Source organism: Quercus suber, unplaced genomic scaffold (genome assembly GCF_002906115.3).
Source record: "Quercus suber isolate HL8 unplaced genomic scaffold, Cork oak 2.0 scaffold_8, whole genome shotgun sequence".
In the NCBI taxonomy this organism is placed as follows: Eukaryota; Viridiplantae; Streptophyta; class Magnoliopsida; order Fagales; family Fagaceae; genus Quercus; species Quercus suber.
In genome coordinates, this window is record NW_027069474.1 from 2,937,589 (window position 1) to 2,957,286 (window position 19,698).

At 33.1% G+C, this 19,698-nt stretch overlaps 1 protein-coding gene across 1 annotated transcript; it reads left to right on the top strand.

Moving 5' to 3' along the window:
• The first annotated feature begins 3,043 nt into the window (after positions 1–3,043).
• Positions 3,044–13,302, top strand: LOC112013028 (uncharacterized). The gene is made up of 9 exons (XM_024045420.2): positions 3,044–3,400; positions 6,051–6,122; positions 6,845–6,934; positions 7,522–7,564; positions 8,908–9,014; positions 11,483–11,578; positions 12,036–12,226; positions 12,349–12,418; positions 12,864–13,302. Exons 1-9 carry the CDS (start codon positions 3,221–3,223, stop codon positions 12,972–12,974), a joined length of 960 nt encoding a protein of 319 aa, XP_023901188.1. The 5' UTR covers positions 3,044–3,220; the 3' UTR covers positions 12,975–13,302.
• Positions 13,303–19,698: the final 6,396 nt, after the last annotated feature.

Here is a 19,698-nt window from a genome sequence, read left to right on the forward strand (position 1 = left end):
AGAATAGAAACCCACCGCCGACCGACTGGACATTCGGTTCGGGCCAGAATCGAGTCGGTGTCGGGTAGTTTGGCCAGGTTGTTGGTTGCCAGTCGGATCTGGACAGCCCTATCTGTGTCTTTGTCTGATAATAAAAAATAGGCAAAAAGTCACTTTTAGTCCCTACATTTTAAGGCGATTCCCATTTTGGTCCCTACATTTTATTTTTACCGCTTTTAGTCCCTATCCTGAAAAACGCTTCTCATTTTGGTCCCTGCCATTACATAAAAAACAAAGAAAGTTGACGTGGCAAACGGCAGAAATAAATAATAATAAATAAATGTCCACGTGGCCTAAATTAATAATAAAAAAAAAATTGGCATTAAAAAATGCCACGTTAGCATTTAAATTAAAAATAGAATTAAAAACTAAAAATTACATGAATTGATATCTAAGTGCACCTTGAACAAGAACACAAACCCAGAACTAAGAATACAAACCCAAAAATTAAAATCCAAAAATTAAAAATCTCAAAATCACCATTTTCTCAAACCCAGCAATATCATCAAATCCTAAAGCCTCGTAGTATCAAATCAATCCAAAAATACAACACAACTAATCCAAACAAAAAAATCTCAACTCAGAACAACCCATCTCATTTAAAAAGAAACCCAGCAAACCCAGCCACTGGATAACTCTAGAAGAACCCAGCCAGAAGAACATACAAGATAACTCCACAGGACCAAAGATCAGCTTTACCACCATCGTAGCCCTTCTTTCCAATCACCTCAGGCGCCACATAAGAAGGTGTGCCACACGTTGTGTGTAGCAACCCATCTTGCTTCAAATGCTCAATGAAAGCGCTGAGACCGAAATCAGTGACTTTCAAATTGCCTTCTTCGTCTAAGAGCAAGTTCTTGGGCTTGAGATCTCAGTGGTAGACTCCACGACTGTGGCAGAAATCGATGGCAGAGATGAGTTGTTGGAAATACACTCTTGCCACGTCATCTTTTAGCCGACCCTTAGCGGTTTTCGAAAACAACTCACCTCCATGTACAAGCTCCATGGCGAAGTAGATCTTAGGTTTGCTCGCCATAACTTCATGGAGCTCGACTATGTTTGGATGTTGTACCATCTTCATCACTGAGATTTCCCTCTTGATCTTCCTGTGGGAGAAGAGCTCGTCTGGGAGTATGGCCACCGGATTTGGCCACCAGACTAATTAATATGAAAAATGTTAAAGTTAATACAAATTTTATTATATAAAATTTACATATTTGATGTAGCCGTGAATATTTAAAAAAAAAAAATTAGCGATACGTTCATTTGTAAGTTTTATATAGTAAAATTTGTACTATCCTACAGTGTAGTTTGTTCACATTGTTGTGATTTTTTTGTCTTTTAGTTTAGCATCTTTATAATTATAATTAATAAAATAGGCAAAAGAGCATTGGTAGACATAAAATAATTAATCTTAACAACAATTTTAACAATAAATTAGTGTTTTTTATTTGTCTGATTGTGATTTGTCCTTACATTTTTTTTTTTTTTTTTTAACTTTGGATTATGGATTTTTTTTTTTTGTGTGTTTTTTTTTTTTTTACCCCCCCCCCCCCCCCTTTAAAATTGAATAGATAAAAAAATAAACCTATAATTATGGAGTTTTGTACCTCTTCATTTTCGGGCTTACACATTTTAGTACATGGTTGCTCAATGATCAAAGGAAGTGTGAATATGGATTCCAAGTAGTTTCAACAAAAATGATAATGAGAATGCAAAATGAAAATCTTCAATTTTGGATTTCTCATTTTGGCTTTTAAGAAACGAGAAATGAAAAATATATTATTCATTCAAAGCATTTCACTAAACCCAAAAATATTATCAAAGAATTCATTTTTTTTTTTCAAATTACATTTTGCTTTCTTGAATACTAAAATGCATTTTGAGATTGTTTCAACCTATGGTGTTTGCCTAACACAAGTTTTATATCTTTCAGTCATTAATTTCTCTCAATATATAGGTTACTTAGGTCCAAATGCATGTAGGTACATTTATTGTGACAGCTTTTCTCCTTAACCTCTTTTTTTCAACAAAATAAAAAAGAACAAAATGTAGAAGGATTTTATAAATTTGAATGAATCTCATGAGTTATAAAAGGCTCTTGAGCCTTGATTATAATCTCACTTAAGATATTAAAAAAGAAAAGAAAAAAAAAAAGACAAAATTGACCATTTTGTTTCACTTAATTAAGTCGTGGGGATCATTTTGAATATAATTTCACTTTCTTTCTAAAAATAACATTTAAAATTAAAATAAATTCTAATGAGAGATGTTTCTCTTAAAATTGATTTTTTTTTTTGTTAAAAAACCCTAGAATTTATTTTCCTCAAGCGACTAGCCAACATTTATCCTCATTTATTAGATTTTAATACGGCTGATGTGATATTACTTGATACCAAATACCTTTTCCTTATTTAAACTAGGAAAAATTAAAAGAACTTCTAAAGGAATTGATTTAAGAAATATTTTTGAGTCTTTTGGTTAAAAATTGCAAAAAACGGAGTTTATTGTTGTTATAGGTACTGTTCAAAGTTATTTGGTAAAATGAGGAGAGAGACTAAAGACAATTTTTTACATTTTCTTGTATTTGGTAAAAAAAAAAAAAAAAAAAACCTATCTCTTTAACTTCCCTTATTTAGGTAGGAGATAGAGTTACTTTCCACTAAAATTTTATGAAAAATAACTTCATCTCACCTCATGCTAAATAAGGAAAAACAACTTTATTTCACGTTAAACTAAATAAGAAAAGTCTAGAGACAGTTTTTGACTCATTTTAAATTAAAACCAAATATTTTTTTGTTTTAAAATGTGATGGTTTTCTAGTAAATATTTTTTGAAAAATAATTTATTTTTTAGAAAATGTTAATACAAAATAGTATCAAAATTTTTCTAAAATTATTAATTTGTTAATTAAGAAATGCCCCAAGTCACACTTGAACGACACACAACCAACTTATTACATTATTATCGGATTATCCACAACCAAATCCCCACTCCGAATTGAATTGGAAATTTGAAACATCAACGACAATACTGACACGCACATAAAAATTCATCATAAAAAAAAAAAAAAATCCGTAACCTGTCTATTTCCCTCTCTCTCTCATATCTATCTTAATATTATTTTCAAAAAAAAAAAAACCATAGAAAGTGCGAGAAAAAGTCACGGTTTTAGCAGCCGATGGCGAATCTACCCCAATCGCTCTCCATGAACGCGCCGTTCGGAGGTCCGAGCGCGTCTGCCCCAGGCGCCGCCGGAGCTCCACCCAGCAAAGACCGGAAAATGGCATCGGCCGAGCACTTGGTGCTCGACCTCAGTAACCCTGATCTCCGAGAGAACGCTCTCCTTGAACTCTCTAAGGTACCAAAATCGCAAACCCTTCGGTTTTTTTTATCGCTTTTTTTTAAAATTTTTTTATTATTATTAAAGTTGATTGCTTTATCTGATATATTGCTTATTAAAAATTAGGTCTTTATGTTCATTTTGTGTGTTTGGTAATGAGGAAGTTAGGGTTTTTGATTTTTTCAATAGGGATTTTGGATTTGAAAGTTTAGTAGAGTGGAAACAAAAATGGGGGATTAGGATTGATGGTAGTTAGCTTTCTTTGACTAACCTGTGTTTGGTTGCTGGGAAAACTGATGATAAGAGAAGAAAGTTGAATTTTTTTTTTAAATTTTTTTTAATTTCATTCTAATTGAGAAGATCGTCTTGGCTGAGTTAGATAGTTGCATTTAGAGTGGATATTTATTCTGTTGAGGGAGAAAGAGACGGGCGGGGAGTTCAAATCGAAGTTGCTCTAGGAAAATATATATAATTTCTTGGTTACCAAATTAGATATTTGGTAGAACAAACATTTCATCCTAAAATTCCTCCAAACAACCACGCGCTGATACAATGATCATCCACCTAAACTCTTAATCACATCATGTATTTGATAGTCATTGGACCTGACTTGTTTAAATCATTTAATGTGTTGTGTTATTTAAAATACATGTAGGTGGTCATCTAATGGGTAGTAGGAGATCCCTCTAAATTGGTTTGGAGCAAAAATTTATCCAATCCATTAAGACAAAGATTGAATTTTTTATGGATGCTTTAGATGGAAATGTTAAATTTGGCATGTTAGGTGTTCTGTTTTATGGAAAAAAAAAAAAAAAAAAGCTTAAACAAACAGCTGTATCATGTATGCAATCATGGTTTTGGGTTTGAATTTTTCAGCCGTGTTGGGAAATAAAGATTGTCATAAATGGCATGAACACATACCAAACAAGTAGACATCATGGGCCATAACCTCTAAATTGGCATGATGGTCTCATTCATACTTGGTTTGAATTGGTTTTCATATTTGATCTTGAAATGAGTAGGACATAAATGACAACCAACATCGCATGCAATTTGCAGTATCAATTTGGAAAATTTTTGGGAGTGGGATGCTAGAATGGGAACTGAGCTGGTTTCTAGGCTTGATGGAGATGGTTTACAATATTTTGGATCAACTATCGTAGGAGTCATTACACTACTTTATAATTGAAGAATATAGATAATATGCTAACATTAAAAATATTTTTGATCAGTAAGTTTACATATGCACCTTTGGGTTTTACCCACAACCTTACCCTTCACCCTTTCTTATGCTAAGAGGATACTTTTTGAGCTAGATCTTGTTGGATTATGCTGACATTTAGATGCACCTTAAGAAGAAAATAGTTGTGATAGTGTTTGTTTAATATGACTGCATTCATCACCTAACTGACTAACTCATTGGGCTTGTACCTTGAATAACAGCTTGCTTCAACTGTAGAGGTGGTATTATTTTCTTCATTTTGGATACTAGGGTTGAGAAAATGGCGTTTAGGTATTTTCTTAAGTTTTCAAGTTTAAAGTTAAAATGTGTGTTATATCGACCTTTAAATGTAACATATATGCCAATGTATCCTAAACTTTCAGTTAGTAGCATTGAATTTAAACTTTGATGTCAAAATTTTATTGCTATGGCCGATGGCCAAGAGAGAATTTTTTATCATGTTGGCAATTAGTGTCTCAATTAGGAAAATGTGAGGATCAAATGTTTGGATATTTTTAATAACCTTGTTTCAGTGTTGTTTTCATCTGGATTTGCTTCATTCAAACCTTAGATATTCTTTTTTTATTTTTGATAAGTTCAAACCTTAGATACTCTTAAAGATTAGCAACACATTGATTTCATTGGCAGTTAAATCAGTGTGTTGTTAGAAGCTAATAGGTAGTTAAATCAACACAACATATCTACCTCAAATATTAGTCACAAGCTAGCTTTAACTATATCTTGTACCCAATGAAAAATTGGGTATTGAAACAAAGACCCCACCCTCCATTCTATTTTTGTTGATGAGGAGGTGCCATTTGAGCTAGAGCTCTTTGTGTTTGTTTTATTTTTCAAACACTGTCTTGCACATCTCTGTTGTCATTAAACACGGTATTCACTCCCCACCCCTTAATTCTGAAAAAGATAAAGGACGTTGTTATGTCCAGTAACTTGAAATTTTAAATTTGTCTCCTTAACTTGAATATGCCTAGAGACATGTGATTTTCCATAACCACTAGGATAAATTTACCTAGTAGTTTGATAGCACACTGTAAGAGGTTTTGATATTGAGATTACCTGTGTACTTGTGCTTGTACAAGAAGATTTCATATTTCTTAATCATAAAAGAAAAAAAAAATTGGACTTTATTGCTAAAAAAAACTATATAGATACTGAACTACTTGGATTTGTGCAATGACTGGTTTTGTTGAAGTCTTTGTATGAAATATGCCCATGTTCTTTTCTTTGAATGGTTATGCAATTAAGCTGTTGTATGCTGTAATTATAAACTTCTGTCTGCCTTTGGTTTCATTTTTTAGAACAAGGAATTATTTCAAGATTTGGCTCCTTCCCTGTGGAATTCTTTTGGTACTATTGCTGCACTTATACAGGTATGCCTAATTAATTTATGTTTGTTTTTTTTTTTTTCTTTTTTTTCTATTTTAGAAGAGAGAATTATTTCAAGATTTGGCTCCATTGTTGTGGAATTCTTTTGGTACTATTGCTGCACTGTTACAGGTATGCACTTTATAATTGTCAATTTATTCTCATTGGTTTTATTTTCTGCTCTCTCTCTCTCTCTCTCTCTCAACCTGTTTTTCACAGTTGTCATAAATACATCTATCTTAGCATCTTATGTATTTGGGATTATAAAATAGTTACCTCAAAATTTCTTCCAAGTTTGATAGCAAAATTTGATGGTTTCTGCTATCATACATAATTTTGCCAAGCCATTACTGTATTGCCTGTTTATGATCATTAGCTGACAAAAGTAAGGGTGAATATCAATAAGTGGGGTGGGAAGGTATGACGGAGGACTAAGGCTGAATTATCTATGTTTATTGTTTTAAGATTATACTGCAGTTGGGTAGTTGATTTAAATGGTCAATCTTTATTGTCACTTCAGTTGCGGTTGTATATATCGATTTATTTGGGTAAAAATGTGTTTCAAATTGTTCCCCCCCTTCCCTCTTTAATAAGGATTTAACATGTCAATTTTGTTATCAATGAAAATATTTCATTGTGTATGTTGTCGTTATATATTTTGCTTGTACATATTTCGTGTTTATTGTTTGTCATTATATATAGATGTTTTCAGTGAACAAGCAAAGTTATTTATTTGCTCTTGTGATTATGTGTATTGCTTGCTTCTTTCTAGAAGTTGAATAATCCAAAATTGGATTTACTGACAGGGGATTATGATGTCCTTTCCATGATGTTGAGCCTTTTTCTATTTGCAGGAGATAGTTTATATATACCCTGTATTGTCGCCACCAAATCTAACTCCTGCACAATCGAATAGAGTTTGCAATGCTCTTGCACTTCTTCAGGTAAAATGTTTTCCACTAATTTTGGTTTGTCAGTATTGTATGGTCTTTATTTTTCATTTTCTTTGAGCTGACAATTGTAACATGAGCTTTAAATACTGATTTTTGAGTTGGATTGTTCAATTGTGATGATGAAGCACCTTTGACTTGATTAAATGTCAGTGTACATAATGTGGTCCTCACCCCTCACCTTAAATGGATTGAGAAGACTATGCCAACAAGTTGTTAGAGGAAGTAACTGATTGTTGTAGGTGGTTGAACTGTTGTTTCTTATTGCATAAGACCATATGATTAATATTTTGACAAACAATTCTACAGAATGATAAACTCCCTCTTCAATGAACAACTTGTGCAATTGTAAAGTTCTTCTGCATGTATTGCTGTGAATTTTGACAAAATATGTTTTGGTTTTCTGTATTTTAGATATGATAGCCATGCCACTTTTTCTTTTTTCTTTCATTCCTCCCTCACTGTGGACATGCTTAATCTCGTAGACAAAAAATGTATATTGCAATTGTTGCTGTTTATTATTAAATCTTTTTATATAGGTCATGCTGATGCTTTGTGTTCTTTTCATTTTTTTCTTACAGTGTGTAGCCTCTCACCCTGACACAAGGATGTTGTTCCTCAATGGTAATTTATTGATATCTTTAACATGTGAATACTTTTTTTACCCACTTCAATCTGGTCTTATATTCTTGATGCAATTTTATAACATGTGGGAACAAAATTATTTGTTTTGCTTCTTTGTGGAAGTCTTTAATAGTGTTATATAGAAGTTCCTTCATTTGCATTTTCCACATGTTGCATACAAAATGACCAATAGTATCTGGTGTACCCTATAAATGAGATCAACTATGGTTAAATTATGGGGTGCAGCTAAGCTGATGGTTGGGTTGGAAAATGATTGGGGGATGGGCCAAGGTTTTTTTTTTGTTTTTTTGGGGGGGGGGGGGGGGTGGTGTTGGGGCCTGTAACTTCTCTCTTGTTAGTCTTATTAGATAATATTTTTATGATGAAACCCATAACAAAAGTTGATTCTTCCATTCTGCTATTAGTTTCTTTCTTCCACTTATGTAAAAAAAATTCCTTCCACCAAGGTCATGCGTCCAATTATTAGGGTGTAATGGTTTGTGACTGAATGACTGCTACAAGGTTATATATATTCTCACTATTGATAATGTGATCAAGAAGGCCTTAACTTTAATAGGCTGGTGCTACTTATGTTGGTGTTGCAGGGAAACAGTTGATCATGTATTGCTATACTGCAAGTTTACTTATGCTTTGTGGGGTGAAGTTTTTATCATGTTTGGTGTCCAGTGGGTGATGCCTTTTTTGAGTGGTGTTGGGTTTGGGGTTTTACTCGTTGTACTTCTATATTTGAGTTTCATTCTTCTCTTAGCTTTGATGGTTGATTGAAGTAGGACAAATTGGGGGCATTTGTTTAGATGTGTTTGTGGTGGGCTTAGGGTTAGGAGAACTTGTAGATCTAGGTTTAAAATTGTTAAAGAAAGGTTATAAGGATTGTGTTAGGAAATGAAAAGTTGTTTGACGAGTTATTTAATGGCTATTTGGTTAAAGAAAGCAAGTGGGGATTTAGGGTTTTGATAGGTAAAAGAAATGGGTTGAACTTGAGAATTTTATGGTGTTCAAGTGCTGTATAACAGTACCCGTGAACAGTAACATTAAAAAGAGAAGGAGAGAAGAGAAAAAGAGAAAAGAACCAACAAAGTCCAATGTACCTCTATGCTCAAAACATTGCAAAACTTGAACGTCTTGTACATGGAACCTTTTGCTTATAGCAAATTAATAATGTACACCATTATTGCTTAAAAACTAAAGAAATAGAGAAAATTTTGACCTTTTATTCATAAAAAGATTATCTGCTGGCAGGTTCATAAGAGTCACATGTCATGATTATTTATGGACAGGTTTCAAGAAATGATTCTTTCAACTGACCCTTTTTTCCTTTGCAGCTCATATACCATTGTATCTGTACCCCTTCCTTAATACAACAAGCAAGTTAAGGCCATTTGAGTACTTGAGACTGACTAGCTTAGGTGTCATTGGTGCCTTAGTAAAGGTATTTCATGCTTGCTGACATTGTTTGAACTCATGGTCATTTTTGTTTTATTTCGGTTGATAGTGATATGTGATTCTGGAGTTGTATGATTGTATCATGTTCAAACGGATATTAAATTCTGAATAGAATATTGACATCCAATTCTTAGCTAGTACTTAGGCGTAATGCAATATGATATCTGAAAATAAAAAATATTGTAACCTAATGTATGCCTTGGCCCATATCGATGAATTTCTTGCACCCAATGCTTGGATGCTTGCTTAACTGCCAATTTAGTGTAACTTTGATGTTTGAAATCCATTTATTTTCTGCTTAATCCACAAATTGAAAGATGAAAAGAAAAGGAACTATTCAACCATTGTTTTTATTAATCTTGGGCAGGACTGAAGTAGATTTTAGGAGAAAATTTAATGAGACAAAGAAAACAGCTGTACAAAATGGTAACATATTTGATTTTTCGATATTAANATCAAGAAGGCCTTAACTTTAATAGGCTGGTGCTACTTATGTTGGTGTTGCAGGGAAACAGTTGATCATGTATTGCTATACTGCAAGTTTACTTATGCTTTGTGGGGTGAAGTTTTTATCATGTTTGGTGTCCAGTGGGTGATGCCTTTTTTGAGTGGTGTTGGGTTTGGGGTTTTACTCGTTGTACTTCTATATTTGAGTTTCATTCTTCTCTTAGCTTTGATGGTTGATTGAAGTAGGACAAATTGGGGGCATTTGTTTAGATGTGTTTGTGGTGGGCTTAGGGTTAGGAGAACTTGTAGATCTAGGTTTAAAATTGTTAAAGAAAGGTTATAAGGATTGTGTTAGGAAATGAAAAGTTGTTTGACGAGTTATTTAATGGCTATTTGGTTAAAGAAAGCAAGTGGGGATTTAGGGTTTTGATAGGTAAAAGAAATGGGTTGAACTTGAGAATTTTATGGTGTTCAAGTGCTGTATAACAGTACCCGTGAACAGTAACATTAAAAAGAGAAGGAGAGAAGAGAAAAAGAGAAAAGAACCAACAAAGTCCAATGTACCTCTATGCTCAAAACATTGCAAAACTTGAACGTCTTGTACATGGAACCTTTTGCTTATAGCAAATTAATAATGTACACCATTATTGCTTAAAAACTAAAGAAATAGAGAAAATTTTGACCTTTTATTCATAAAAAGATTATCTGCTGGCAGGTTCATAAGAGTCACATGTCATGATTATTTATGGACAGGTTTCAAGAAATGATTCTTTCAACTGACCCTTTTTTCCTTTGCAGCTCATATACCATTGTATCTGTACCCCTTCCTTAATACAACAAGCAAGTTAAGGCCATTTGAGTACTTGAGACTGACTAGCTTAGGTGTCATTGGTGCCTTAGTAAAGGTATTTCATGCTTGCTGACATTGTTTGAACTCATGGTCATTTTTGTTTTATTTCGGTTGATAGTGATATGTGATTCTGGAGTTGTATGATTGTATCATGTTCAAACGGATATTAAATTCTGAATAGAATATTGACATCCAATTCTTAGCTAGTACTTAGGCGTAATGCAATATGATATCTGAAAATAAAAAATATTGTAACCTAATGTATGCCTTGGCCCATATCGATGAATTTCTTGCACCCAATGCTTGGATGCTTGCTTAACTGCCAATTTAGTGTAACTTTGATGTTTGAAATCCATTTATTTTCTGCTTAATCCACAAATTGAAAGATGAAAAGAAAAGGAACTATTCAACCATTGTTTTTATTAATCTTGGGCAGGACTGAAGTAGATTTTAGGAGAAAATTTAATGAGACAAAGAAAACAGCTGTACAAAATGGTAACATATTTGATTTTTCTATAAGCAATTTAGATCGATTCTTGTGATTATGGTGGAGCTGATAAAGAATAACCCATATTATGCTCCATTTCATTTATTTTATTTCAGATATTCTTCATCCCTAAGCCCTAAAAAAATTCAGATATGTTTTGTATATAATTGATTGTTAGCCCTATCCTATATTGTTGGTTCTCTGTTCCATTTTGGGGAGTCCCAAAAGATAGCCATCTTTGAAAAGTCAATGGGTACAAATATTGATAACTTTCTTATCATTTACTTTTAAAAAGTCAATATCCCTCTTTTTATTAGAGTTTAAATTAATGAGTGTAGATTTGGAAATAAATACTTTTTATTTGAAAGGCAATGCATTTTATGATGTTCCCCAAGAAAGCACAATTTTCTAAACAAAACTACCAATATGGGACACAGGGAGTTTCATATTAATACCTAGTTGCAGTTTTGCTCATACTCCCCCCTTTTTGTGTACGCCTCTTTCTCTCTCTCTCTCTCTCTCTCTCTCTCTCTCTCTCTCAAACACACACACACACACACATACATTGATATATTGTGTATCATAGTAACTAGCATTTCTATGCCATTACTCATATATCTGTTACTCTTTGACTCTTTTTTTAAAGTGCTCTTTCTTTTTCTCTTCCCAGGTTGATGATACAGAAGTTATCAGTTTCCTCCTCTCAACAGAAATCATTCCACTCTGCTTGCGCACCATGGAAATGGGCAGTGAATTATCAAAAACAGTTGAGTTTTCTGATTTATCTCTCTAGACTTCACTAACTAGACAGTCTTGAGCATGAAGTGGCATTTTAGAGTTTAAAAACACTCTGCATCTCATTTGTTCCTGACAGTCTTGGCATATTGCACATATGGCATATTGAAAATCAATGAAAACCAAAATTTGTTCCCTTTTTTTCTTTTCATTTTAATTTATTATTTCTACATTAATCTTTTTCTCTGATGGGTATTGCTGCCAAGCTGCACGGGAGGCACAGGTTTAGGATTACCTAGAAACTTTTAAGTGATGAAATATATGCCAGAAATGGACACACATTTCTTGCTCATCAACATTTCTAACTGTTTAAGTCGGTCATTCAACTTGTCATACTGTCATCTTTTGCCTAATTAACAAGGCCATGCCCAAAGTACTTGTTATCATATTTAAGGTTCTTAAATGTCTGACAAGTTTTTTGATGGCAGGTTGCAACATTTATAGTTCAAAAAATTCTGTTGGATGATGTGGGCTTGGATTATATCTGTACCACAGCGGAACGATTTTTTGCTGTAGGTAGAGTTTTAGGGAACATGGTTGCAGCCCTTGCTGAACAACCCTCGTCCCGTCTTTTGAAACATATTATTCGATGCTATCTTCGTTTGTCTGACAATCCAAGGTTGGTTAAATAGATTGCAATTCCAGTTCTCAAATTATGCTGCCACATCCTTCTCCTGCGTAGATTTCTTCTTTCTCAAAATTTTTTTTTAAGGTAAATGTTCTTTGATTTTTATGTTGCAGGGCTTGTGATGCATTAAGAAGTTGCCTTCCGGACATGTTAAGAGATGCTACCTTCAGTAGTTGCCTCCGTGTAAGTCCACCCACCCCCCTCTCACTGATTTCATTCCCAAAGTAGGTTTTATTATTTTGTGAAGTTGTCTTGGGAGTCTTGTGGAGAAGGTTAGTTTTTAGCCATTGTATGTATTATTTTCAATTGAGCTTTATTGGTAGCTATGATTGTGAACACAAACGCAATTATCATGTTTTGAATGGACATGGTAACACCTTTTGTCTTATACACAGGGACAATGATTAAGTATATTATCTTTCTTGTTACCTTTAAAGAAAAAAAAGGGTGGTTAGTGTACCTGCATTCAGAAAAAAGCATAGATGGCAAAACAATTGAGAGAATTTGGCTGGTTGCTAGTTTCTTGACCAAAAGCAAATCACTTAATTCTGCTTATGTTTATTTTTATTTTACTTCTCCCTGTTGTTTGCCTATGTTCCAATTTCATGATTTTTATTTATGCTTCCAGGAAGATCCCACAACAAGGAGGTGGCTGCAACAGTTGCTTCACAATGTTGGAGTAAACCGGGTTCCTTCACTACAGGCTGGAGCAGGATTTGATCATATGATGGTGAACTAATAAACATTATGCAATGTTTTGTTCGGCTTCTCATATGTTTTGTTTTTTTTTTTTTTTAAATCCCTGCTCCAGATTGGGTAGCATAGGGAGAGTCGCCTATCTATCTTTTCTTTTGTTTCTTGATAACCGTTTATCTCTTTAATTTAATTTAATGCTCTCTCTAACTATGCGATTTTTATCTTGTAATTAGTGAAACGGAATCCAGTTTGATTATCTTTGTTAGTCTGTAAGCAAATTATGTATCTTCTATGTAGTTCTTAATGAATGTTGTGGAAAAAAAATTTCGGCTGTTAATTTATAAGCAAGACATACAGTCTCTCTTAACAAAGTTCTGCTGGTTGGGTTGTGGATTATAAACTCTACAAAGGCCTTGTCTTTTGTATCTCCTTACCTGCTTGTCAGATATTAGCGTAGCCTTTCCTACCATTCTCCTTCACCCCGAACAGAATAATTTGAGGGGCCTAACCAAGAATGCTTCATTCCGTCTAGTTTATTGAGATTTTTTTGCAATTGCTCTTCCCTCATGGGAAATAAAAATAACTATTGTACATCTCTTTTTTTTTTTCTTTTTTTTTTGGAAAAGTATTGTACATCTCTATCTATCCCGATGAAGTGGCATGTTTAATGATTATATATTGTGATTGGTATATAATAAAAAATAAATAAAAAATAGTGTTGATTTTTGGTTTATGTGAAAAAGATTTTACATCAATAATTACTTATGATCTTAACTAATTGGAAGACACCAACTCGCAAGTTGAAAGACGCTAACTTAGGATGTTTTCTATCTATTTTTTTATTCATAAAAAAATAAAATAAATAACCTGTGATCTTAACAATTTTTAGAAAAAGAATTGCGAAAGCATTATTAGCAATTAATATATGAATTAAGTAATGAATTGGGAAATACTTATTCATTCTTCCTATCCAAAACTGTAAGACACTACATGTTAAGGGATTAGAGAATTTCCAGGAGAGTTAAACTTGCTTCATTTTGTATGTGTTTTTTTAATTACACCTTCTAATAGATTCTCTAGCTCTTTCTATCCCATTTAAACATTATTTCTTACCACCGCGTACCCTTAGTATGGTGATCACTCCACAAGTATAAGTGATATACACACTTAGATTAGGTTAGAGTAGAAATTCTATCTTGAATAAAAATAAAAAATTGTTTCTTTAATCTTCCTTTGTTATTTATATATATATATATATAATATTTCTATATTAATTCATAATGGTTATATTATTAAAATCTCCCCCCATAGTTGTATTTCTCAGGGAAATTTTTCATTTAACCTGATTTTAGCAACTATTTTATTAGTTGGCAGATTTTGAAATATTTTAGTAAACTAGCATTTCAAGCCTTAGAGGCTTGAATTCAGTGAAGAAACTTTGAGTCATAGAGACTTAAGTTCTAAGATGATGTGGAAGAAAAAATCCACGTGGAACTTAAGTCTCCTCACACCAGCAAAACCAATAAATTTTCCATCTCTAGGAACCTCTAACCTAGCTCCTACCTTCGTTCTTCTCAAAAACACTAGGTTCCACTGCCTTCGTTCTTCACCCCAGCAATTGCTTACGTTCTACTCAAAACCCTTAAGAACCACTACCTTCGACCTTCTCAAAAACCCCAGATTTCAATCTTTTCGGCATGGATGTTGATGGTTGCTTAAGAAGAACGAAGTAGTGGGTAGGGCGTAGGTGTTGATGGTTGCTTAAGAAGAATGAAGTAGAACAATGACAACATCTTTATGGAACTCGACTCTCTAAGGCTTGAGTTCTACGTGGATTACAATTCTCAAGTCTCAAAGACTCGAGTTATTCACGGAACTTGGGCCTTTGAAGCTAAAGATACTAATTTCCTAAATAGTTTCAAAAACGTGCCTGCTAACTAAATAATTTCTAAAATTATGTTAAATGACAAATTTCATCCATATTTTCCAATCAAATTATGTTAATGTTTATATATTGTGATTGGTATATAATAATAAAAAATAGTGTTGATAGTTGGTTTATGTGAAAAAGATTTTACACCAATCACTACTTATGACCTTAACTAATTGGAAGATACCAACTTGCAAGGTGTTACTATGGTTACGCTTAGGTGAAAGACGCAAACTTGTATGAATTATTAGCAATTTATATATAAATTAAGTAATGAATTGGGAAATACTTGGATACAGCTTTTAAATGGTATATTTTTCATTCTTCAAATAAATTCAAAATTGTAAGACACTATACGGTAAGGGATTAGAGCATTTCCAGGAGTTAAACTTACTCCATTAGAGTATTTCCAGCAGTTAAATTTACTCCATTTTGTATGTGTTTTTTTAATTACACTTTCTAATAGATTTTATCTCTTTTCTATCCTATTTGAATATTGTTTCTTTAATCTTCCTTTGTTATTTTTATTTATTTTTAATATTTCTATATTAATTCTCAATGGTTATATTCTTAAAATCTCCCCCAATAGTGATATTTCTAAGGAAAGTTTGCCATTTAACATGATTTTAGCAATTATTTTGTTAGTTAACAATTTTTTGAAATATTTTAGTAAACTAGCATCTTAAGCCTTAAAGGCTTAAGTTCATTGAAGAGAAACTCGAGTATTAAAGACTCAAGTTCTAAGTTGATGTGGAAGAAAAAATCCACATGAAACTTGAGTTTTTGAGATTCAAGTTCCTCACACCAACAAAATCAAGCCCAACAAATTTTCCCTTCTACATGCAACTCTCACCCAACTCCTGCCTTCGTTCTTCTCTGAAACACCAAGAACCACTACCTTCATTCTTCACCCCAGCCATTGCCTTCATTCTTCTAAAAAAGCCCAAGAACCATTGCCTTTGATCTTCTCAAAAACCCCAAACTTCAATCTTCTGAGCGTCGGTGTTGATGGTTGCTTAAGAAAAACGAAGAAGTGAGTGGGGCATGGGTGTTGATGGTTGCTTGAGAAGGACAAAGCAGAAGAATGACAACACCTTCACAGAACTCTCCAAGGCTTGAGTTCTACGTGGATTACAATTTCACATCAATGTTACCAGCACATAAAACTTGAGTTTCTAAGACTCAAATTCTTCATGGAACTTGAGCCTCAAGCTCAAGATGTCAATTTCGTAAATAGTTTAAAAAGCGTGCTTACTAACAAAATAATTTCTAAAATTATGTTAAATGACAAATTTCCTCCATATTTTCCAATCAAATTTTACAAATAATTATATTTTTCAAATCTCCCAATAGTCATATTTTCCACCTATCTTTTTTTATTGGCTAAAATGTAAAACTGACCCTCTAATTTTTACCAAAATTTATTTCAGCCCTTTAACTTTATCTTCTAATTTAGTCTTCTAAGTTTCAAAAGTTTTCAATTCAAGCCTTCCGTTTGATTTTGTTAACTGCACTGTTAGTTTCATTTATTAAAAAAAAAAATTGTTAATTTCTCCATTTAAAAAATCCATAAGAATTAAATTAGCATAAAAATTATATTTTGAAGAAACAAATGTTTTAAAAATAGAACTTGGATCTCTCTCTTGGTTCTCTTTCTATAATTTGAATCTCTCACACACTGTCTCTCTCTAGGCCGAATCTTGGAGCTTCTTTCCAAGCTTCATTCATGGCCAACCACTAAGCTCAACCGCTCGCCGCTTCTTATTGGTCACTGTCCGACTATCGTTGCTTGGCAGTAGTCATCTTTCTCTTAGCTCAGTTCGACTAGGCCAATCTCCTTTCTCGTCAAACCTTCATCGGAGTTCCAACCCACCGCCAGGCTGTTGTGTTTGGTTGGTTTCAGAATTTTTTGGATTTGGCGAAAAACCCGGTGAGCAATCTCTCCGATGAGATCCGGGTCTCTAGATTTTTTTCTCTCTAATCTAATTTGGGTCTCCTTGGATTCTTTCTCTCTCTGATCTGATTTGGTTTTGCAAGTTTAGTTTTAAGTCAAATCTGTTCTTATTTCTGATTTTGTTTATAAAAACCAAATGAACCCCAAAATTGTAAAACCCAGATAAATTGATTCATTGGTGAATAAATAGCGAATTTGTAAATTATATGTGGCATTGATGGTTGGTGTTGGATCCTTTTGTTCAAGTTTGATGTGCTTTTTTCTGAATTTGTGTATTGAAATTTTTTATTTAGATGCCATTTTTTGTTGTAACTAGATATGGTAAAACGGGTCAGAATTTTCTGACCTGACCCGACCTGAAAAATACCTGACCCGAACCTGATTTTTGACCCGAAGCAAAAACGGGTTGGCTCATAACCCCAACCCGTGTTTTTTGTAGGTCAACTCGACCCAACCTACAACCCAAACCCAAACCATTTTAAATTTTTTTTTTGGGTAAAAAAAAAGTAAAATTAAGATAATATTAGTTTAATTGTTTATTGTAAGTTTTAAGAAAACAATTGATAAATTTACATAATTGCATGCAAATTAATTAAAAGTTAAATGGTTGAGCATTCTGTAATGAGTAAAGATTTTTAGATATCAAATAGTAAAGTATATGCCAAGATAATCTGGTTATAGTAGAATTAAAATATAAATTTAAAATTGTAGACATGTGTGAAAAACATTCACAAGTGTGAAAATAGTAAAACCAAAGTATCAAATTAGTATAAATTATGAATGCTTAGACCTTTTTTTTTTTTAAACAATTTATGTCCAAAATAAACAGCTTTTCAAAATAAATTATGATATTTCTTAAAATGTGTGTTATTTAACAATGATATGATATTTATAAAAGAAACCATGAATAAATAAGTAAGCAATCAAACTTTAATGTATATCTCAATTGAAATAAAGTGTCAATCATAATTGATAATAGATTACAAAATTAATTTTCAAGATTGTAAATTTCTTATATGTTTTTTTTTCTTTATCAAATGAGTTATCCAATAAGTCATTTATAATTTTGTTTTATATTTTGGAACGTTGATATTGTGTAGAAATAAAACTTATGTATTTGTTTTACTTATTTTTGTGTTATTTTGTTTTAGATAGTGATATTAGGATTTGTATAATTTTAAAATTATTGAAGAAGTATTAATAATTTTAAATGAGTTCATTCATGATATAAGTGGTGAATTCAAAATAATGTATTTTTCATCAAGTAATTTGTTGCATAACTTTTCAAATGGCAAATACATATTGTTTTCTTTAAAAAAAATAAAATAAATAAATCATGTGAAAATACGGTTAACCCGGCCTAACCTGCAACTCAATTGACCTGAACCCTTTCTAACATGCTTAAAATAACCCGTTTTTGACCCGTAATCGGATTGACCCGACCATTTTGCCATGTCTAGTTATAATCAATGTAAAGACATTTTTTGTTTGTTCGTGCTGGGTTTGTTGTATTTCTAGGATTTCTTAATTTTGTTTTTTATAATTAAATTAGTTTTTTTGCATTTTTTAATTTAAAAAACTTAAAGAAAAAATACATTTCACAGTAAAACATTAACGGAAAATAGTGGAATGCTTGAATTGAAAACTTTGGAAACTTTTTTTTTTTTTTTGAGAAGCAAAAACTTTTGAAACTTAGAGGATTAAATTAACTGAAGATAAAATTAAAGGACCGAAATGAATTTTAGTAAAATTTATAGATTCAATTTTGCATTTTAACCCTTTTTTTTTTTTTAATATAATTTTTTTGTCTCATGTTCATCTATTATTTTAAATGTTCAAATTTTTTACAACAGTTAGAGCATTCACATCAGCTCTTATAAATTCTATGTCTATTTTACATGAAAAAGCCTACTTTTTCTATTTTACCCGATCACTTTTACAATACACTCACATCAGTTTATCTATTTTCCACGTTTATTCAATAAAATATTCTCTATTTTACAATTTTTTATTATTACTCTCTCACTGCCCCTCTCTCTCACAGACCCACAGCCACCATCATCACCGCCCAGCCACCATCACCACCATCATCAGCAACCAAAACCCACACAAATCAACCAAAATCAACATCAGATCAACGGTGCCGATCATCACCGCGATCGACCTCGCCACAGTCATCAATCATTGCCGATCATCGACCTCGCCACGCTCGCTGATCATCGCCGATCATTGCCGCGATTGATCTCGCCACGCTCATCACCGATCATTGCCGCGATCAATCTCGCCACGCTCATCACCGATCATCGACCTCGCCACGCTCATCACCGATCATCAACCTCGCCACGCTCATCGATCATCGCCGATCATCGCCGCGATCGATCTCGCCATGTTGTGACCCACAGCGCCGATCTCGCCATTGATCATCGCTGCCATGCTGTGAACTCCGGTGGCATGCTGAGAACTCCCGTGGCGAGCTTTGAACAAGAGAGTGAGAGATGTGAGATAGGAAGAGAGAGCTGAGGATGAAAGTTGTGGAGAGAAAGAGAGGCAACGTCTGAGATAGATAGAGAGGGAGCTGAGTGGCAGTGAGAGAGAGAGAGAGAAAAAACTATTAAAAAAATAAATACAAGAGCTACAGTACCTGTGTAAATTTACACGGGTACTGTAGCTCGTTTATAGTTTTACACATATTTGAATGATTTTAAAAAAGCTGATGTAAAGAATTTTTGGGTGTAAAATGTGTAAAAGTGATCAAAATGTGTATTTTACACATTTATAAAAGAGCCGATGCGAATGCTCTTATATTACAAAACCGCGAAAGAAAGTATTGTACCAGATTTATAACAGCCAAGGAATTGTCTCAGACACACTGAACAACAATTT

Bases quoted from the DNA above. Each gene is read 5' to 3' on its own strand.
- LOC112013028 (XM_024045420.2), top strand. From the start codon at position 3,221: ATGGCGAATCTACCCCAATCGCTCTCCATGAACGCGCCGTTCGGAGGT. The intron at 3,401-6,050 runs GTACCAAAATCG...TTTCTATTTTAG, and splicing joins CTCTCCTTGAACTCTCTAAG to AAGAGAGAATTATTTCAAGA. The intron at 7,565-8,907 runs GTAATTTATTGA...TTTCCTTTGCAG, and splicing joins AAGGATGTTGTTCCTCAATG to CTCATATACCATTGTATCTG.